Below are 22,913 nucleotides of genomic sequence, written 5' to 3'. Positions count from 1 at the left end.
GGAAAGACAGGAGAGAGAAGGGAAGAATATAGGAGTAACGGAAGAAGTGGAGTGAAGAATGACGGAAAAGGTGAAGAATGAATGAAGTGAATAAGCCTAAGCTGTCTAGGGTGGCATACCACTATGTGGGCGCCCACTGATAAAAATGACCAGAATAAGGACACCAGCCCTTTGTGGGGTTATCAGTGCAAAACCCTAACTGAAATGAAAAAATTGAAGATGTAGAGGATCCTAGAGATCCAAGATTTCCCCCTGAAAGGTAACCTATGGTAAGGAACGGTAGACAGGAAAAACTATACAACTTGACTCCACCTCAGGAGAGAAGCCACTAGCTTCATAATTCCATGGTTGAAGGAATGCAAAGGCCTTGTCGCCATTAGAAGGCCCCAAGCTAGATAATACTTGAAAATCCTATGTATCAATAGGAGAAATGACTAGAAGAAGACAGTCATCCCCAAAGAGTAAATGATGGGGAATAACTTCATGATGAGTAGGGGCCCCCTCTAAAGCCGAAGAAGTAGGAGCCCCGTCTGAAGTGTTGCTGCCAGTCGTGCCAAAGAAGGTATCTAGAGTGTCAAAGATGTCAAATAACTCCTAGAGGTGGCCTCTCAAACCTAAGTAGTTGAGGGTGGGAAAAAGGTGAGGCTTATGCTGAGCCAAGGGTGAGCAATAGTCTGTGTCTCTCAATGGAGTGGACTGTGGTGCTAAAGTAATAGGTGTCAAACAGCCACTATCTCTCAAAGGAGTGGACTGTAGAGGGGACGGTATCCAACAATCATTGTCTCTCGGTGGAGTGAACTACAAAACCGTACATTGCCAAGGTGGCATTTCTGAAACCCTAGAAAACGTAGAAACAACCTCTGTAGCCCATTGCGGTGGTCACAAGGAGGACATGGCACCTAACAATCCTCCTTGTGCTGCTCGAGAAGACTTAGTGCGCATCAGATGCATCTTATTGCCTTAAGCATAAAACTCTAAAAGCCGGGGCAAAATAGATTCGGTGGCCTAGAAGGAAGAGGTGGCATAACAAGTGGGTAGGGGTAGACACATATACTCCAACGCTATAAGGAGCAAAGGTCCATTTGGGCAAGCATTAGTGGGAGGTCTAGTCATCCTGAAAGAGGAGCACCCAAATAATCTATCCATCCCAAAGAGTAAACTATGATGATGCACCGAATCATGCTATGAGAAGAAAAGCTAATACAACAGAGACAAAGCTTAGAAGATGACTACACTATCCTATCCGAAACAAGCGGCAACACTTCTGGGAAATCTGCACAGTAAAGTGAGTGAAATGCAGTCCTTCGGGTAGTGGGCTATCAAAGTAATCAATGGAAGGTGAAGAACAGCTATCACAGAGCAAACTGTAGTCCTTGGATGTTAGGAAGAAGGCCTAGGCAGCAAATGCAAGTCCCAGAAGCTAGAAGGCTGCAAACGCAAACTATAGGAGCCTCCAATTGATGGCACCTGTGTGAAGGTCGGTCCCCGAAGTGAGGGGAGCTGCTAAACATAAAATGCTGAACGGCACTGGATGGAAGCAAGCTGGCACTTGATGCCCCTAATCAGCAAATGCAAGGTATGATGTGCTGCCAGGTGACTGTGAAGGACGCAAGGTCAAGGAGGTGATGCAAGGTGCGGGACGATAACGCCAAGGTGAGGGGAGCACTCCAAGCTGCAATAGAAATTGCAGTTCTTCTCTGAACAAGTACAGTTAAAGAAGACAAAACCCCAACCAAACATGTCCATAAGAAAATCTGCAACTTAAGAGGGAGTTTACATTTCCAAATGGCATTCAAATGTTTCCTCCATCACTTTAATGGCTTATCCAAATGTCATAACAAATTAGCATAATCCTTATATCTAGGGTGAAGGAGTTTTATCCAAGGTGAAGGGAGAAGATGTCCATTCACATATTTAACAGACAGCATTCTCAACAGCAAATGTTTGCTAGGCAATGAAGCAAGCTGAAAACTCTAGTCATGAATCCTACAAATGAAATCAAGAGGAGGAGCCAGCTTAAGGCGTTCTATAAGATCTTGAATTTTCCTGCAAACTGGCATGCCCAATCCATAACGAGCAAATGCAGCAACAAAGGAGATCACATAACCATCATCGTTGACAACATGGTGAATGCAAACATAAACTCCCTTTGGTTGTTGTAGAGCTAAAGGAAGATCAAACAATCTGCCCCAATGTATGTTTTCAAGACACACATACAGTTGGCTTGCGAAGTTTGTCTGCTAGTCCATTTGAGATCTACTAGAATATTTTTTTCAACTCAAAATCAGCCTACTAGAGAAAGGACAGCCATCAATTCTGCCTTGAAAACGTCCAAAAAGAACATCCAGTGAGACACTATCTGACAGTTTTTTCCATACATTACCATACAACAAACTTCTGCCTTGAAAATGTCACACAGAGAACATCCAATGAGATACTATTCAACATAGCCCTTTCCATACATTATCATACAACCAACTCATGGATATGAAAGTAAGTATGGTTCACTATCCTTGGCTAATCCACACGTGAGCATTTGGAATGTTCTTCTCTTTGGGGAAAAGAAGAGGAGGGAGGAGTTTTCAGAAGCAAGTCGCAGGAGCAGGCTATATCACTATCGCGTTATTAGGTTGTGCATGCAAGAATACTCCAAATTTATGTGTGCTAAGATGTTGTATACTGTCCTCATGTAAAGGAATGGAGAAGACAATGACTTTAAGAAAGTTTGTGTTATAATTATGCTAAATGAAATACCTTTGTTTTCGTATTGCTTTTTAATTAGTAGTAATGTTCCTCCTGTTTGAAATTGTAGCTATCCTCGGCCGGCTTCCAGGAACAACAGTATATAGAAATATTCAGCAATATCCAGAAGCATACACATATCAGGGGATTGTGATTGTTCGAATCGATGCCCCTATCTACTTTGCAAATATAAGTTTTATTAAAGAAAGGTATCTACTTAGAGGGAAGCTTTACAAGTTTACATATTGACTAACCTAATTATGTAGCCATTGCCCCTGCAATCACATGCAAACCTGGGAAAGTTTTGTTGCATAAGGATGGCCTGAATGAGAAGAGAGACAATAGGAGAGAGAGAGAGAGAGAGAGAGAGAGAGAGAGAAATTTATGAAAAAAAAAGAGAGAGAGAGAAAGATATATTAACGTCTACATAAGGCCAATGTGGCCTAAGAGACAAAATCCAGATTACATCCATGTCTAATGTCATCTCATCAGTAAGGTAAAGATAACATTACAAGTAAGTGGGTGGCCTATGAAACAATACTGAAAATAACAAGTGAAAGAGAGAGGAGAGAGATGGAAAGAAAAGAGAGAGAGAGGAGTAGAGTAGAGAGAAGAGAAGAGGGGAATAGAAGGAGAGAGAAGAAAGAGGGAGTATGTTACTATGCCTTATGTTTTTTATTTTCCTGTTTCTAGCCACAGTTATAGGTCTACTGCTGGTTTATGAACTTTTGTGGCACAATTCCAGACGTCTTAAATATACATTATAGGAGAATCACTCCATTTTATATTTATAGTATCCACACATGCCAACTAAAACTGAAGTGGCAGACAAAGTAGCTCAACAGTCCCACAAAGACTAATTGAAACTTGGTGCACAATAAATTTTTTGTACATTGATGTCCTAAAAATACACAACACATGTGATTCCAGTAGGGCATCCAAAAGGCTTGAATGTGAATGACCAAAGTAGAGCTTGACACAGTATTTCAACAGCCCCCACTTCATGATGTTTTGGGACAAAAGGAGATGAGCAGCCAAATGAAGTTGAGAAGAGAGAACTATGGGGCAAGAAGCAACCCCTCTTAAACTTGTAAGGGGGTAGGTGTCCAACACCAACTCGTGCAAGTACTTGATCAAGGATGCTCCAAGATAAAGTCAAGGTGAAGTCATAGTCAGCTAGTGTCTTGGGCAAGAGCATTCCCCACAGAAACCACTTGTTACTCAATCTGCTCAAGCTACAGTGTCTATGTAATTCATCCTTGGAATGGAAGAGCTTGTTTGGTACTGATGCCATGGCATTACGATGTCAGTTTTGAGCAAAGTTTTGCAGTATATGCCACAAATATCAAATCTTCAAGGTAGCATCATAGAAGTTTCGTTGCTCCACCTTGGTAGATGATCTTGCAGCATTGGGCTGTGTTCCCTAGACCAAGAAATCAAGCCAGAACCAAAAGAGAAGCAAAGGCCGCTATGTCTGCGGCCCAATGGGAATGAGTAGATCCTTGAAGCACAAATCCTCTATTTACAAAGCCTTGGCATAGTCCCTTGAGCTAGGGCTCTCTCTCTCTCTCTCTCTCTCTCTCTCTCTCTGCACCTGCATCTGCTCCAGCCAAACCTGCCACTGTCCAGCCTCCCGCCGTGACTGCGCACAGCCCCAGCCCACCAGCCTGCCACTGCGCCAGACTCCTTTTTGCCCTGCATGCAGCCCCAGTACAGAGCCTGCCACTGCCAGTCCAGCCTCCCTCCCTGCCTGTGCACAGCCCAGCCCAGCCTGCCACTGCACCAGACTCCTTTTTTCCCTGCGTGCAGCCTCTGTACAGAGCCTGGCACTGCCTACCTGCTGTCCAAAAACCTACATTGCCACTTCTTGGCCTGCATCTGAGTCGACTGCAGACTTTCTGGGCCTGTAGCACTTTTCCCTTCATCTTCCCTCCTGTACAGAAATGACAGAAAGAACAAGAAGGATGGACATTGACAAACATGAGAGCATCTTACAGCTTGACACCAAAACACAATCTAAAAACAGTAAAATCAAAATAGGACCTATCTTCAGTCCTGCAGGGATGGAACGTCTAGAACTTGAGCAGCTGATCACCAACTCCATCAATAAGTTTAAGAAAGAAAATGATAATGCCCATCGTACAGTAAATCACCAGCTTGCTAAATGGATTAGGAAGTTGGCATTTGTCGCTTCATGTGAGAGTTGCAGCACAAGGTAAAGAGATTAATATGCTTAAAAACAGACCAAAAGAAAGTCCTGACTAGAGGAAGGCGAAATCCTGCCCAAACGTCATTGAGAGGAGCTCACCAAAGTAAGAGTAGAAGTACACAATCTATAGGAGAGAGAGGAGAAAACCAAGGGGGCGACCTTCTGGATAGAGGTACTCAAAAAGGCACAAGTAGAGGAAACTGAATGGTAGAACTAGGTGGTGAAAAAGGGGAAAACAGCAAATGAACTCTACTCCCACCACTACCATCATTAATGATATGTGGGAAGAAGAGCAGGGTAGGAAAGTATGCACATTGCATGTGGGAGTAGTTGGGCTAAAAGCCCATGGCACAGTGGAGGAAGACACTGAGTTGTATGAAAAGACAGGCATCAAGGAAACAATGCACACATCAGCTTGAAGGCTTGGCAAGAAGCCAAATAAGCCAAATGGAATTGGGGAAAGCTCAAAAGAACTAGCTCTCATCATAGTTTCCTCACACTAGAGGATAGGAAGGATTTCCTAGCAAAACATGAGACACCAAAGGAACTATTATATTCGGGCACAATGAGGCTATCACTAGCAAGCAATATGGTAATGGCAAACTAGGTTTTGTTAGCCACTATGTGGTATATAACTTCTTGTTGGGCTGCCTCTAAGTCATGCATTGGCCAAGTGAAGCGACTCGTCAGAGTTTCATTTTGTCAGGTGGAGAAGGTTGCCCATGAGGGCTACAGTAGCTTGGGATGATATCATTTAACCCAAATCTAGGGGCAGTTTGGAGATTATTGACCCAGACAGTCAAAGCAGAGCATTGATTGTGAAGCTCATTGTGAGGGTCCTTTTTCTAGGCAAGGAGCCATGGAAGAAGCTACTACTATGGAGATTAGAGACCATTGCTCCTACCCATGAAGACCATGGCAGCCTAGCACACATCAGGACTTCCGAGCTATAGGGCTTGGTAAGAGTTTTGAGGTCAAATTAGTTGCATCTATTATACGGGCATGGAGATCAACAGCTGTCCACCAAATTAGCCTAGTCATTTTTGAAGAGAAGTTGAGGCAGCTACTTCACTTCAACCTTCTACTCAAGACAACAAGAGTTCGTACCATTGGAGAGAGAGCCATCCTATCTTAGGGGAGATTCTCTTGACACGGCTTCTATAGTAGGGGAGTAATTTATCTTTTCTGGGCTGCTGATTCATATAATAGAGACGAAGACTTTGAGGTATCAAGGGGGTGGAAACCATAATGGAGAGCATTAGGGAGGTGGTACCCTAGAATGGACTAATATAGAGAGCTTTCCTATTTTCTTACCAAGCATGTGCATATAAGTACAACATCCGAAGACTCTAAAAGGGGTCATCTAAGGGACCACCGCAGTTGGGCACCAGTTGAGGATGTACATTGATGTGTTAACAACCTCAATCCATAGGCATTTGGGGGCTCTATTGCAAATAGCATAGAACGTGCCATGTTCATCACGGCTCTTGCACTGTACAACTCTATTCTAAGAGGGGGACTTGGTAAAGGTGAGCTAGCAAGAGATGTCATGCTCGTGCAAAAACTCCGAAACTCATGAGTCATGGGAGGTAAATTCACCATCGCTATCACTCGTCATGATTTTGATATGATGACCAGTTTGATTTTTTACAAGACACAAATAGAGAAGTATGTGAAGGCATCTGATTTACACTTTAAGGAGTACACCCACATACATCTTAAACAATCATCCACAATTAGAAATAAGTACAATGTGCCATTAAGGGTGGTAGTGGATGCTGGCCCACAAAGGTCAACATGAATCAATCTAAGGGGCTTCTCAGCTCTATGTGCAATCTATTGAGGGAATGGCATGTGATGTTGCTTCCCAAGCTAATAAGCGCAATAGACATCTTAGACAATTTCACACGTGGAAGGCCCTCAATTATTTGACAACGTGACAACTTATAAAAAGAGTCATACCCAAGGTGCTTGATGCAAAAATGCCAGATGTCAAAGATACTCATTGTTCATAGGCTCCTATGTGGTGGCTAAAGCTTGAAAATGATAGAACTGAGAGTTCTCGATAGTCAATTGGGAGAAAAGCTAGGTCATCATATAGAGGCCACTAGGTTGTGCCTTGCGACAAGCAAACACAAAACCAATTTGAGATTCTATGACCTCAATTGTGGTTGTAATAAAGAAGACTACTTGTGTAACGAGGATATGAAATTTTGATACTTTCCTAAACATTTGATTAAGAGTTAATCAAATATACAAATGTGTGACTTACACATGTAATGTGCACGTTAGTTATTTCACAATGTGGAACCTAGGACCCTAAGATATCAATTGACGCCAAGGCAAAATTTGTAACAAGTTGTACTTGATAGGTATTAGGTGGTATCTCATATCAGAAATTGGCCAAATCACTTCATTAGCCATAAGTGTCAATGGTGACACGAGGGACTTGGCATTAACTGATTAATTAATGCTAGTCCAATTGGGTGATAAATTGACCTAGGCAATTTAATTGTTGGCTGGTCTGATTACCTTTCTGAGCAAGAAATAATTATTAAATTAAGATTGTGAAAATTAATTTAATAATGCTAGAAAATGCTGGAAAATGGATTAGGAAGGCTGCCATTTGGCAAAACTTGCCCATGGAAGTGAGAAGAGGCTGGTGGGAGATTGGAAGAGAGAAAAGGAGAGTCATTCTAGAGTGGAGAAGCTGGGAGGAGACTGTGTGATTAGGTCGCCAGCTATGCGAGGCCATTGCCAACCACCAAGAAGCATTCTAGAGCCAAGCGACTACATCCCAAGCCCTATAGCATCAAGTGACATCATTTGGCAACAATTGAGAGCATATTTGGGGTGCTCTAGCAATTGGTGAGAGTTATAAAGGCTATCTACACAAGGCAGCAGCTGATCTCCATTTTTTCATGATAGAAGTAAGAATTTTCTCTCTCTACATCATTCTCTCTCATCTTCTTGCCATTTCTCATCTTCCGTCACCATTTCTCATCTTCGCTCAACAAATTCTAGTACTTCCAGGCATTAGAGGTGGAGACTTTGAAGAATATATAGTTTACAGCAGAAATCTGGGTTAGAAAGCCACCTTGGAATGTAGTGAATCTCATGGTTTGAAGGCTTGTTGCCATTTGTGATAGAAAGAGGTAGTTGGAGAGTGAAGAAGATTCAAGGAATCTCAATGTATTCCATCGAGATTACAATACAAGATAAAGAAATACCACAAGGGGCGGTAGTTTTGGGATCAATAGGTTGTCCATTATCCAAGATTAAGTAGTAATGTTTCATTTTTATTTTATGAAAATTTCATTATTATTGTAATTTGTGTGAATCAAGTCATTACCACCCTCTGCCTGAAAGGAAAACTAGTCTCAACTTTCCCCAATCTCCAAACTTGTTGGATAGATAAAAGGGTCCCAAGCTAGGCAACACAATACACATCTTCCAATGAAGTGAGATCCCAGCCCCTATCAATATCAAACTTAACACGATGTAGACCATGGATCTTGATCGAGAAGTTATTCCCATATTGGACATTACCAAGTGCAAGGGCTCCACTATTCACAATCCAAACAGGTGAAGATGTGCTCGATTGGATAGAGTAAGCCTGTGCAGTTGCCTCATCAAGGGGTAACTCGCGAATATGGACTAAGCTCACATCCTCTGATATCTCTAGAGAGACAAGGTGGGCCTCTGGTTCAACAAACCAGTCAAATATGCCCTCAGGAGTTGAGAATGGAACTGATTGTAATGGCTGACCAGTGATAGTGTGGGTTTGAGTCCTGTACTACCCCTGATTTTTGTTGCCACCACCATGCCTTCCTTGCTAGGGGTCCCAATTGAGAGGCGGGGGTTCATTTCTTAGGCTTTGATTGGGTGCCTTTTGCCTTTGATCGATACTTCTCATCAAAATGGTCAACCTTTTAACAGTCTTAGCAATACCTATTTTTCTTTTGTACATTCTATCACTCTGGTTTGAGAGCAAATTGAGTTTTTTATTGTGATTCACTTGATTAGTTTTGTTTTTTCCTTTTTCAGAGAAAAGCAAAAATTCTATTAACACCTCAAAACAAGGTGTCCCAAGGCTAGAAATGAGTACAATGCAGCCTTTTAAGGGTTTTCCATATCAAGAATTATATAACAAGGGAAAGTCTATTATAAAATTTGAGCAAATAGTCAATCCGGAGGTCTATAATGCTAAACCATGTGGGTCTGGAAGAGGAAAAAGGTGCTAGAATTCCAAGTCCTAAGAAAAGTCTCTCTCCTCTTTCTCATATCTCCGAGTTTCCCTGTATTCTCTCCCATCTTCCACGAAGAGTATGCATAGTCTCTATCCAAACCCTAGAGAGAGTCTCTACAATAGATATGTCCAAAAAATCAATAGCTTGGCTATATCTAGGTGTCCATATGTACCAAGTAATGATGCTAGTTGTGAGCTTCCATCTGTGACAATGCCCCTAAGTCCATACTATCTGTGAGAAATCTAGCATGAAAGTCATGCTTACAAGCTGCCTCGAGATGAGATAAGCCTAACACCCTTGTACATCCTCATGCCCACAAGCTGGGCCTCTGTCAAAGACACGTGCAACTGTCCACCATGTAGCAATCATAGAATCTGTAGTGCAATGAAACACCATCCTAAGGGCTCTCCTCCAAACCTCTTGAGCCCATGGGCAATGCCTCTAAGTCTCCTCATGCTCCCCACACCTAGCGCAAGGAATAGGGTCTCTACCATAGCGAAGCCATGTACCAATTGCTAAACTCTTGTGTGCTAGTAACCAAAGAAAGTGAAATCTTTATTGGTCTAAAGGCGTCCTCCAATCTCCTCCAAAAGTCCACGAAGAATGGCTGTGATACACCCTGGATAGTCCAATGCTTAGCTGTAGCTGGCACCACTATGGTACCCTTAAACTTGTATGGAAGATGGATGGAGACATTGGGCATATAAGAGGAGGTTGCCAAAGAGGCTTCACTGGGATCCTGGGGAGTGGGTATACAGAGATCCATTTACAAAGACGACTCAAGATGTCCCCCTTTTTTGGCTATACCACTAGGTGCCCTCAAAGTATGTCTCATTTGGTCTGGGGACTCCATGGTAGTCTGATGTCTCCCTATCCAAGTTGAATCCTTACAAGACAAGTTGTGAGGCCCTCAATGCAGCAAACACACTATGCAAAGGTGAAATATTGACCCTTGAAGTCCCTGTCTCAAGGACCAGGGCAAAGAGTGTGACATACTCTGAGGGATCCTAAAATGTAGCAGACCACCTCCAAATAAGTCCGGCAACAGCAAATGCAGCAATATCGAGTTAGATTAGTGAGACAAGTGGGGCAGGCAGTGTAGATCAACAAAACACAACATAATGATGACATGGCAGCTAGGAGACAGGTTGGAACAGCAAAATGGAGATCTAGATGACACGTGACAATGCAAGCGAAGGCTGAACCAGCAAAACACAGCAGTTTCTGGTCATCCAGCAGCTAGCAATAGTAGATTTGAGGTCGGCACTGCGTAGGATGATGATGTCAGCAGCAAACACACCAGCTTCTAGTTGTAAGCAGGCTCCAACAACAGCAAGGGGCTGAACAGCAGTGGATAGCAGCTCGAACTCAAATATCCTCCACAAACATGGTGTGGACAGCAAAGAGAAGGCACCTACAAGCTGCAAAAAGGAGATTAAGGCTAAGCGGTGGGTAGCCTGTCTATTTATAGTAGATGGATGGGTCCTTCCAAATTAGGGTAGCTTACAGGACACAAACACCCTCTAGGATTGCGTTTCTTTTGAATAAAATTTTGATAAATTTGACTTTTGGGGCTGTAATTAAGAGCTAATTAAGTTTAAGCTGTGTGTTTAGCTCAACAAGGGATCCTTGATAAGAAGCCTTTGAGCAAAAAAACTCTCTCTTTGTTGGGTGTAAAGGCCCTTTATGCTCTCCCATGTATCTCCCGTGTATATATTACTTCACACACGTGAACTCACCCTAGCGCGTGTAAGTGTACCATACCCCAAGTATAAATACATTCTTTTATTCTTTGTGTGTACCACACTGGTACATACCTAGCGGTCGACTCACTCTCACACTGTTCAACACTATTCAACACCTCAATTAATGTGTGTGCTCTCTCTGCTTCCGCTTCTTCTCAACAAACTGGTATCAGAGCCAAGTTCACACAAGCAACCGCAACACCGATAGTGATAGACAGTAGTCTTGAGCTATAGTCGACAGTCACAGTCGGTGCACAGCAATGTTCATTTTTTTTCGTCTTTAAAATCTGAAATTTTTTTTGGTTTCCTCTCTGATCTCCAGAGTGTTCACGCATACAAGCAATACAAATCTGTGCAAATCTACTTCCCAAAATTTGGGGCTTTTCCCAAATTTGGTGCCAGACACATATTTCAGTGATTTCTGATCCATAAATTGCAAACATTGGGTACACGGGTCTTAAAAATTTTGGGGATTTTTAGATGCAAGTGAAATTTTTGCTTGGTTGAGCTATTGCCTTGGAAATTTGTACACTCTTGGACCCCGAAATTTGGGGCTTTTGTAGAATTCGTGAAATTTCTGCAATATTTGCTCGTACTTAATGCTTGGGAAGATGTATTGATGCAACTGGAGCAGATTCACTGCAAAAATTTTGGGGCTTTTTACATTGGTGATGTATTTTGAGTCGATTTGAAATTGGACAGTGAAATTTGTAGCAGATGCACTGCTAAGTGGGAGTCTTTTGAGCTTTGTATGCTTCAAATGTTGAAAAAGGGCAGCTTCTCTTGGTATATGTATTGTTGAATACTCACTATGCAGTGAAACAGTGGTAAATACAGCAATTGGGTCATTGCATTTGGGTATTATGGTGATGTATTACTGAAGTGGAAGCTATCTTTAATGCAAATGTATCAATTTTGATTCATGTATATACCGTAATTAGTACTTGAGACTGAAATTGCAGCTAAACATCTGCTTCTTGGACACCTTGGAAGTACAAGAGTGTGTACTTGCTGTTACAATCAGCAACCTTGCCATTGGCTGAAAGCATTCAGCCCTTTATTGTAGTTGTGTATCGCTGAAGATGGCTAGCACTGCATCTACATCTGACACAAAGAATCTCTTTGAGATTCGTAAATTCGATAGCAACAGTTTTGATCTTTGGAAAGATCGTATGCAGGGTATACTCTTTCCAAGGATTGTGATGATGCTTTAGCAGAACATAAGTCTGTTGCTTTGTCAAATGAGGATTGGGCTAAAATGAATAAAAAGGCCATTACTTACATTAAGATGGCCATCACAGATGAGATATCTTGGTTGACATAAAGGAGCTTGATACTGCCTATGTAGTTTGGGAGAAGCTCAAGTCTACTTATGAGAATACAACTCTTGTCAATCAGATATATCTCATGCGGAAGTTGGTTAACTTGAAGCTTGATGAGTCTAAGCCTGCCTTAGAGCATTTGAATGCTTTCACTGGTATTTTGAGTCAATTAACAGGATGCAGGTTTACCAGCTTTTTATCCTTATGACCTTGCCGAACTCATGGGAAGCATTGGTTGTGTCATTGAGTAATAACCCCAGCTTGACATTTAATGGTGTGCATGGTTCTATTTATTCTCAATGAAGAGATTACACGCAAGGCAAGTGGAGAAAGCAGTGGATCGGTCTACAATGTAAGAGGAAGAATTGAAAAAATATTTAATGCTACAAATAAAAACAAAAATTGCAACAAAAGCAAGGAAAAACAGCAAGATGTAATTTGTTATCAATGTGGTTGCAAAGGGCATAAAAAGCCCAATTGCAGATACTTTAAAAAGGAACAAGAACACAATAAGCAAGCTAATGCAAAAGGCAGATTGAATGACAAGGATGGCAGCTCTACCCCTAAAGAGACAAAAAAAGTAAATGTGGTATCTAGTGTTGTTATTGAGAAAATAAAAGAGGATAAAGATGTTGATTTGTTGGTTGCATTTTCAGATCCACTTGCTATGACAGTGGAGGACATATATATCACTAAAATGGACGCGATAGATGCTTTGTTGTCAGCTCATGATGGTTTGTCACAATCGTGGATTATTGACAACAGTCCCTCATTTCATGTAACTCCATCTTTGGAATGTTTTTCTTCTTATACGAAAGGTAATCTTGGAAAAGTCTACCTTGGCAACAATCATACATGTGATATTGAAGGAATTGGCACCATACACTTGTCTTTAGAAAATAGTCAGGAATTGATTCTTCATGATGTTAGGTATGTACCTGGCATCAAAAAGAGCGTGCTTTCTATTGGGCAGCTAGACAGCAAAGGTTACTTCACTACTTTTGGTGGTGGAATGTGGAAAATACAAAAAGGGTCTATGCTAGTCACTAGAGGTGGTAAAAAGGAGACTCTGTATTATCTCTACTGCAAGGCACTTGGAAAATTTGTTGTAGTTGCTGAAGTACAATCACACATGGAGTTATGGCACAAGCATCTTGGACACATGAGCCAAAAGGATTTGCAGGCACTTTCTTCACTTGGAAGAGTTGATGTGAAAAACTCAAAGCTTGACTTTTGTGATGACTGTGTTCTTGGTAAACATGTAAAGAGTTCATACTGATTTAGTCTATTCTAACGTATGTACCATGCTAATAAAAACTCATAGTGGTTTCCATTATTTTGTGTCCTTTATTGAATATCATTCTAGGAAGCTATGGGTTTACTTACTTGAGCAGAAAAGTGAAACATTGGATGCTTTTAAAAGGTTTTATGCATTGGTTAGTCCTCAAAAGGGTTTAAAATTAAAATGTATAAGAATAGATAATGGGGGAGAGTATGTAAGTTTTGTGATGTCAATGGGATTAAACGAAAGCTTACAACTCCTTATAATCCATCATCTAATGGTGTGGCTGAGCGAATGAATCGCATGTTATGTGAGAAGATTCGGTACATGCTGTCCACAACTAATCTTTCGCAATCGTTTTGCATATTTGCAACCAATCGTTTTGCATATTTGCAACCAATCTCCACATCGTGCACTTGAAAGTGGCATCCCTGAAGAGGTTTGGTCTGGCAAACCTGCTTCATATGACTACTTAAGAGTCTTTGGCTACGAATGCTATGTACATGTACCTATTGAGGCAGAACCAAACTTGACATGAAATCTCATAAAGGCATCTTCATAGGTTATGGAGATGAAGGTGAAATGGGCTATAGAGTTTGGGTTCCAAGCATGAAAAAGGTGCTAGGCAGCCAGGATGTGATATTTAATGAGTCAAAGCTACTGAAAAATGTTACATCTAATGACTCAGACAAAAAGAAAGTTAAATTTCAGCATGATCAATTACTTGAGCAGCCATTAGCCACTGAAAATTCAGCTCCTTTTGACTCAGACAAAAAGAAAGTTAAATTTCACTGAAAAATGTCACATCTAATGACTCAGACAAAAAGAAAGTTAAATTTCAGCATGATCAATTACTTGAGCAGCCATTAGCCACTGAAAATTCAGCTCCTTTTGATGCTGATTATGACAATCAGCGCGTCATTATTGAGCCAGATGAAAATGGGCAGCAAGGGGATAGTGAACATCAGCTTAATTACCAAAATCAACATGCTGAAAATGAATTATAGCAGCCTAAAATTGTATTACAGCAACCTGAACATGCAATTCAACAGCCAAACAATGAGGTTATTGACATTCCCTTGGATGTGGATCCATTACCTGATAACACAGATCATTGGGTAAGAAGGTCTATACGTGTCAGAAGACCTATACAAAGATTTGATTTTTCTTTGGACTGCATTTTGCTCATAGACAAAGGTGAGCCTCTTATGTATAAAGAGGCCTTATCATGTGAATTAAAGAAAAACTGAGAGCTAGCTATGCAGGAAGAAATGAAGTCATTGTATCAGAATGATACTTGGGATTTGGTTACATTGCCCAAGGATAGGAAAGCCATTCCTAACAAATGGGTCTGTAAAATCAAATGTGTGGATGGCAAACCCAAATACAAAGCCAAACTTGTAGTTAAGGGCTATACACAAAAGGAGGGCATTGATTTTCAAGAAGTGTATTCTTCTATTGTAAAAATGACCACTCTTAGAGTATTATTTTCCATTGTAGCATCTATGGATCTTAAACTTGATCAGGTGGATGTTAGAACTACATTCCTACATGGTGATCTGGAAGAATTGTTCATGAAACAGCCCGAAGACTTTGTTATACAAGGAAAGGAGTATTTGTGGTATGTAAGCTTAAGAGAAGCTTGTATAACTGAAACAGGCTCCTAGACAATGATATAAAAAGTTTGATGTCTTCATGCTCTCACATGGATTTAAAAGGAGTAGTACAGATCACTACTTATATATTAAGAAGGCCGATGATGGAAGCCTTATTATACTTGTGCTTTATGTGGATGATATGCTTATTGCTGGTAAGCATAAAAGCCAAATTAGTGCATTGAAAAGACAGCTGAATTCAGCCGTTTCCATGAAGGATTTGGATGCAACTAAACATATTTTGGGCATGCGTGTGACACGAGATAAAGAGCAGCAGCTCTTATTTCTCTCACAAGAAAAGTACATCAGGAAAGTACTTGATCACTTTTCTATGACTGATGCTAAGCCTCTTGGTATACCTTTTCCACCTTATCTTAAGGTTTAGCAAGGCAGATTGCCCAAAAGATGATAAGGCAACTAGCTGTATGAAGGGTGTTCCTTATGCTTCAGCTTGTGGTTCACTCATGTATACTATGGTTGCCATTAGACTTGACATTGCTTATGCAATGGAAGTTGTAAGCAAATTTATGTCAAATCCTGGCAAAGCACATTGGGAAGCAGTGAAATGTATCTTACGGAACGTTAAGGGCACACAAAGAAAATGTTTCTTCTATGGTAAGGGTATGTTAAATTTGCAAGGGTATTGTGATGCAGACATGGCAGGTGACTTGGATACTCGCAAGTTTACTAGTGGATACATCTTTACCTTGACTAGTGGGGCGGTTTCTTGGTGCTCTAGATTGCAAAAAATAGTAGCACTCTCTACCACCGAGGCTGAATATATTTCAGCCACTAAAGCTTCAAAAGAAGCAGTTTCACTTGGTCATTTAGTCAAGGATTTTGGGCTCCCCACCAAAACACCTGTACTTGGATGTGATAGCCAGAGTGTTGTATGCCTGGCTAAGAATGCCATGTTTCATGCACATACCAAACATATTGATGTTCAGTATCATTCTATTAGACAGGTTCTGGATGATGGCCTAGTCACCCTGACTAAGATCAAATCACAAAATAACCCTGTAGATGTTCTCACTAAAAGTCTTACAAAGGCTCACTTTAAGTGGGAGGTTGTTAGGTGTAAAGGCCCTTTATGCTCTCCCGTGTATCTCCCGTGTTTATATTACTTCACACACGTGAACTCACCCTAGCGGGTGTAACTGTACCGTACCCAAAGTATAAATACATTCTTTTATTCTTTGTGTGTACCACACTGGTACACACCTATCGATCGACTCAGTCTCACACTCTCACACTGTTCAGCACTATTCAGCACCTCAATTAATGTGTGTGCTCTCTCTACTTCCGCTTCTCAACACTCTTGGTAAGGAAGCTTGGACCTCCACAATTGAAGCAACCGAAACCAATCACACCAATTAGTTTTACTCTTCCAAGTAGACCAAACTTTAGCTGTTGTCTAAGTCACTCATCTCTTATCCTCAAACATCTTATGATAGACCTGATTGGATGATGGTTTTAGGTAATCATTAAGGGGCGCAAAATCTTGGTCTAACCATGGGGATGGAGGTTGAAATGCAAGCAAAGGGAAATTCTGTTGAAGCCATTTCTTTAAGTTGGTCCAAATCAGCTCATAACTCTGAGGACCCTAAGTATTAACAAATACGAAGGAAAGAATACAGACACACACACACTCTCTCTTTTTTTTTTTCATAATGGATGTTATATTTATAAAGTACTAAACGACAAAAGAGTTACAAAAGTCATGGCAAAGACGCAGAGGACATTGCCATATGCCAGGGAAGTAAGTCCTCCCGAGGGAGTAAGTCAGAGTGCCGAATGAGATCTATTTGCCAATGCAAGAGACCTTTAAGCCTAGCAATATGTCCTTGAACATTAGAGGCTGAATCAAAAAGAAAAGCATTCTGAATGGTCCAATTGTGCCAACAACCCCAGTATCTGAGAAAGTGAAACAAGATCTTCATATGCAACTGTGATGGTGTGGGGTATTTGGGCCGCACAAAAACCCAATCAAAAGGGCTTAGCGAGAAACCAACCACTGCTCACCAAACCGCTGACAAGAGTGACCAGATTTTCTTAGCGAGAGGGCAAGAAATAAATCGATGACGGGCCGATTCCACACTGGTGGTGCAAAAGAAACAATTGCCGTTGGAGATTCGACACTTGGAAAGGGTTGAAGTAAGAGGAAGACCACCAATTATCACCCTCCAAAGAAAGACCTTGCATTTGAAAGGTGTCTTGTTCAACCAGCCCTCCATCACAGTTACCTTCCACCATGACTGAGATTTACCCAATCCCCATACAGTATTAGCTTTAGTAACCAGCCATTGATGATCTTTAATCAGAAGATGATACACCTGGTTAGCTAAGGCCTTTTCCAAATTCAGCCGGCCTGCAAGGTCCCAGTCCTACCAGGGACGATCCAAAGCAAGGGCAAGAAAGGGTTGTCTGCTCTGGAGCACCATCAAAAGCTGTCCCCATAAATCACGGTATCCACGAGGGATCCTGAAAAGGCTCCTGGCTGTACGAAGCGATATCAACACATTGCGACTGGCAAGGGTGGCATCTGCAACTGAAGTCAAGCCCAAACGTGCCATGCGGTTAAATTTTGGTTTGAGCTCATGTTTGCCTTCCCAAGAAAGTAATCGCGAGACTGCCAACAATTCCAGTTGAAAAGAGTTAGTAGCTAAGCGGTCCTCTGCTGGATGCCACTGAGCCTTCTAGAGAACCAATTTCCAGGAACATACCAAATGAGCAAGCAGGGATGATGAAGGACTAGAAAACCGAGAGTCTGCATTAAGAACATGCCAGCAAGAGCTCCGAATTTGGGTATTACCATGCACAAGCCCATGATCCTCAAGAAAATAACGGGCTATAAAGACCCACGGGTGATGATCCAAGCACATGGCACGAAAAAGAGACCAACAGAGTGCCAACATATGAGTTTCGGCATCCAAAATAGCCCCACCACCCATGCGTTTGGGGGTACATGCATGCAACCAAAAAATCCATGAAATGCCTGCATGCAAGGAGTCCTTTCATAACATGAAACGAATGTGAGTAAGAGCATTCAATGTAGTAGTAGTCCCAGGCAGCAATGGCAAGAAATATGTGAGCATTGGCAACATAATTGTCTGAGCCACTTTGAGGCGAACATGGAAGGGCCAAGCCTGTGACTTCCAATACAGAAACTTAGCTGTCAGTTTCTGTGAAATCCACTCTAGTAGTTGCTTTGGCCGAGCATCAACATCCAAAGGGTACCCAAGATGCCTGACAATGGAACCACGGGGAACAACCATTCCCTGCCAGTCCAATGACTGCAAATCTGACTCCATGCAACTGAGAATGGCTGATTTCAAAGCATTGATATGAAGACCAGAAGCATGACTAAAGAGAGTCCAAACATCTAATGCTTTGCGAAGATTATCCTTGTCCGCACACAAAATCATAAAGCTGTCATCAGCCAAGGATTGACTAATGAAGTGCTGTCCAAAAGGAAGAGACAATCCAGCCAACTAAGTAGAAGCTGCCATATGAGATAACATCGAAAGAATCGGATGAGTCGCAAGGGCAAAAAAGAGAGGACTCAAAGGGCAACCCTATCTCACAGAGCATGCAAGGACAAATGGCTCGGTAACACCACCATTCAGCATAACTCGTGAAGAAGCCGCAACACTAATGGTGTAGATCAAACGAGACATCCGAGTACCAAAGCCCATAGTAGACATAAGTTCTGCAATGAAAGACCAGTCTAAATAATCAAAAGCCTTTTCTAGGTCCAATTGAATCAATATCACCTCTTGATTAGAGTGCCTTGCATAGTCAATAGCCATTTGCACATTTAAGACATTATGCAGAATGTTTCGGCCTTTAATGAAACCATATTGAAGAGGATGCACAATGGCAGGAAGATGCTTATGGAGCCGATTTGCCATTACTTTGGAAAAGATTTTATACATAGAACCCATCAAAGAAATTGGTCTCGCCAATGTTTCAACATAGACGGCGAACGAACTTTTGGAAGCAGTTTGATAAGTCCTCCTTTCCATGAGGAAGGTATGAACCCCGTTTTCCAAACCTGTTGAAACATAGCCGTCAATGGTTTCACCAGTCGGGTAGTAAAAACCTCAAAGAATTCATTGGTGAGACCATCCCAACCGGGACTTTTATCCTTGGGCAAGTGTAACAAAACATCCATAACCTCCGCCTCACGAATATCTGTCTCCAAAGTAGTTTGCATGTCATGTGGAACCTGATTGCGGACCAAATCATAGAAAACTGAGCAGGCATGAGTAATTTGGTCAGAAGGTGAAGAAGTAGAACCAAGAAGGTCTAGAAAATAATTCCTACACATATTCACAATAGTCTAAGGATCAATGACCATTTGACCTTCTGCATCCTGGAGTCTAGTCATATTCTCTCGAGTAGGAGATGCATGGAGAGCTTGAAGAGTCTGACAAGCACTATGTTACAAATTCTCAGTCAAATTTTGCAATTTGGCCTGTTGATAAGATTTCAATTGAAACTCTTTAATAAGATCAGCCAAACGCATAGCCAATGGCAACAGAAATACATCATCTGGAGTCTCCAGTGGTAGAGAACGAACTAAAGCCAATAATTCCTCCGTTGCTTATCGATGCCGCTGACAAAGAGAGGCATGATGGATCCCATACTGCCGAACAACCCGCTACACATTAGAGAGCAATCATTCAAAAGAAGCATTGCCCTCAAAGGAGAAGTCCAATAAAAATCTATCAATCAATTGTTGCATATAACCTAGAAAGATTGAATGCTTCAAAAAAGACGAGTTGAAACGCAAAGGGAGTCTATCCAAAAATTGCTTAAAAGGTGGAATGGGTTATACAAGCATCTCAAGCTGTAGAGGAAAATGGTCCAACAAGGCATATTGCTGCAACACTTATTTCCAGCATCTCAAGAAGAAAAGCATCATCCTGCATGATGTACATGCGGTCCAACCGCGACCATGTAGTTGTATACTGCGCAGACACACTCTCTCTCTTTTTTTTCGTAAAAAGTAATTGTATTAATTACAAAAAAAATGTACAAGTTTACATGATTACAAGATACACGAGGGCTCTAAGCCAATCGTGTGTAAGATCCCAGGACTAAACCAGCAAAAATGTACACAAGTCATGACAAAGACCCAGAGGAAATTGCCATATGCCAGGACACACACACACACTCTCTCTCTCTCTCTCTCTCTCTCAATAGATAATTGTATTAATTACGAAAAAAAGTACAAGATTACATGATCACAAGATGCAAGATGGCTCTAGGCCATCATGCATAAACTTGCTTTACAAAAGATCAAGTAATTAAAAGAGCACAAAAGTTACACCAAAGGAGGAGCAAAGATTGCCATATGCCAAGGAGCTAAATCCTCCCTAGGGAGAAGATCAGCATGTTGTACGAGGTCTAACTTCGAGTGTAGAAGGCCCTTGAGTTTGGCTATGTGTCCTTGGACACCCACAGCAGAGTCAAAGATGAAAGTATTCGGAGTGATCCAATTATGCCAATAGTCCCAAAATCTGAAAAAATGGAATGAGACCTTCATATGTGGCTGCACCAGGGTGGGATCTTTGGCCTTGGCAAAAGCGCAATCAAAAAGGGCTTAGTGATAGACCAGTAACTGCTCACCAAATAGTTGCCAAAAGAGCCCAAATTTTCCTAGCCAAAGAGCAAGAAATAAGTCTATGATGCAAGCATTCCTTGCTAGATTACATGATCACAAGATGCAAGATGGCTCTAGGCCATCATGCATAAACTTGCTTTACAAAAGATCAAGTAATTAAAAGAGCACAAAAGTTACACCAAAGGAGGAGCAAAGATTGCCATATGCCAAGGAGCTAAATCCTCCCTAGGGAGAAGATCAGCATGTTGTACAAGGTCTAACTTCGAGTGTAGAAGGCCCTTGAGTTTGGCTATGTGTCCTTGGACACCCACAGCAGAGTCAAAGATGAAAGTATTCCGAGTGATCCAATTATGCCAATAGTCCCAAAATCTGAAAAAATGGAATGAGACCTTCATATGTGGCTGCACCAGGGTGGGATCTTTGGCCTTGGCAAAAGCGCAATCAAAAGGGCTTAGCGATAGACCAGTAACTGCTCACCAAATAGTTGCCAAAAGAGCCCAAATTTTCCTAGCCAAAGGGCAAGAAATAAGTCTATGATGCAAGCATTCCTTGCTAGTTGTACAAAAAGAAAACAATTTCCATTTGAGATTTGGCACTTAGAAAGGGTTGAAGCAAGAAGAAGCCCACCAATGACCACTCTCCAAAGAAAGACCTTACATTTGAACGGGGTCCTGTTCAACCATCCTTACCTCGTGAGTCAAAGGCAAGTCTTGCTGATGGATCTTTAAAACAGTCCACAGAACCTTTCACTGCAGGTGTCCCATGGGCAAAAGGAACCGTGTCATTATTTGAACATGCCATAGGAGCCTTATCTTTTCATCAAACATAGGTACATAAGGAGTCTTGGGTAGGATCAATCATAGCAGTTGGAAAGGCAACATTACTCTTCTTGCTTCTTTTAGGACATACATCCACCCAACCTTGATCCAGGTGATCCAAAGACTGCTTAGGCAGTTTCCCCTTGTCTGCATTGATCATGGCAAGGGCCTCATCATCTGGAAGACTGTCAACCATAAGATCCTCATTAATAGACGAGGCAACCCCAGCCTCTAGAGCTACATGTTTTTCTAGGCATTCAGCCATAAAATGCCCCAACTATCCACAAGAGAAATAGTGGCCAGCAAAAGTGCCCCATTTCAAATGAAAATGCAATGATGGAATCCCAGGGCAATTTAATCGTAGCCAGTTAGGCCTCTTGCAAGCAATATCCCATAACATACACATGCGGCTACAGTTTTTGGCCCTTAAACTAGGAGGCATCAAGATTGTACCAATAGCCGCCATAGCTTCCTCTAGCAAAGGCCAATACATAGTAGGGCAAGCTTCCACTTCTACCAACACTGAGCATTCCTATCGAAGCAAGCAATGAAAATCAGCCAACGGTTGCCAAGGCACAACATAAACAAGGCGGCAATCAAAAAACAAAGGCACTTTGGCTAGCAGATTATCACAGAGTGTGGCTGACTTTAACATGACTTCATAAATGCCCGGTGGTCCCACAAAAATCTAAAAACCTCCTCCACACAGTCACCTATCAAAAGGGAATTCAACCAATAGCAAATCCAAGAAAGCGCTCAGATTCAGCCCGTAAAGAAAAGGATAAGTCCTCTTTCATAAAATGCCAAAAATGAACACAACATTGTCTTTGTATCCAGATCATCCTAATCCTAGACATGGAAGGTCTCACGGTTGTGCTGGACATAATCTCCCAACAATGTATTAGCAAACTTCAACAGTGTTCCCGGTCTGAATCTTGTGATTCCTCAGTGGTAGATGTGACCTGTACATAAGAGCTTGGCTGATGATCATCTGGTGGAGGTTCTTCAGTGTCTTCCATCAAAGCATCAGAAGCATGTTTGATGCATTCGACTGGCAGTTGCACATCATGACCAGGTTGAACTTCAGAACAGGGGACCACCAACTCGGTACATGGAACCATTTCCTCCCCGTCTTCAGCATCCGAATTGGACCCAAGACCTCCACCACCTGATCGATAAAAGGTGGTGTTCAATTCAGACATGACTGCTAAAATCTGCTCTGCTCTGCTCTTGGTGCAAAACAGGTCACATTCTGAACGGC

At 41.7% G+C, this 22,913-nt stretch overlaps 1 protein-coding gene across 1 annotated transcript in view; it reads left to right on the top strand.

Moving 5' to 3' along the window:
• The window catches only part of LOC148022730 (sulfate transporter 4.1, chloroplastic-like), a 242,971-nt gene that overhangs the window by 216,447 nt on the left and 3,611 nt on the right, over nucleotides 1–22,913 (top strand). Inside the window, exon 14 of the mRNA XM_087695655.1 lies at nucleotides 2,813–2,951. Within this exon, the coding sequence (XP_087551781.1) occupies nucleotides 2,813–2,951 (139 nt within the window). The remainder of the gene's footprint in view (nucleotides 1–2,812; nucleotides 2,952–22,913) is intronic.

The sequence above is a fragment of the Lygodium microphyllum genome, chromosome 16, assembly GCF_053477565.2.
Source record: "Lygodium microphyllum isolate KBCC chromosome 16, Lygodium_microphyllum_v1.1.10, whole genome shotgun sequence".
Lineage (NCBI taxonomy): Eukaryota > Viridiplantae > Streptophyta > Polypodiopsida > Schizaeales > Lygodiaceae > Lygodium > Lygodium microphyllum.
This window is presented reverse-complemented; position numbering and strand designations above follow the sequence as displayed.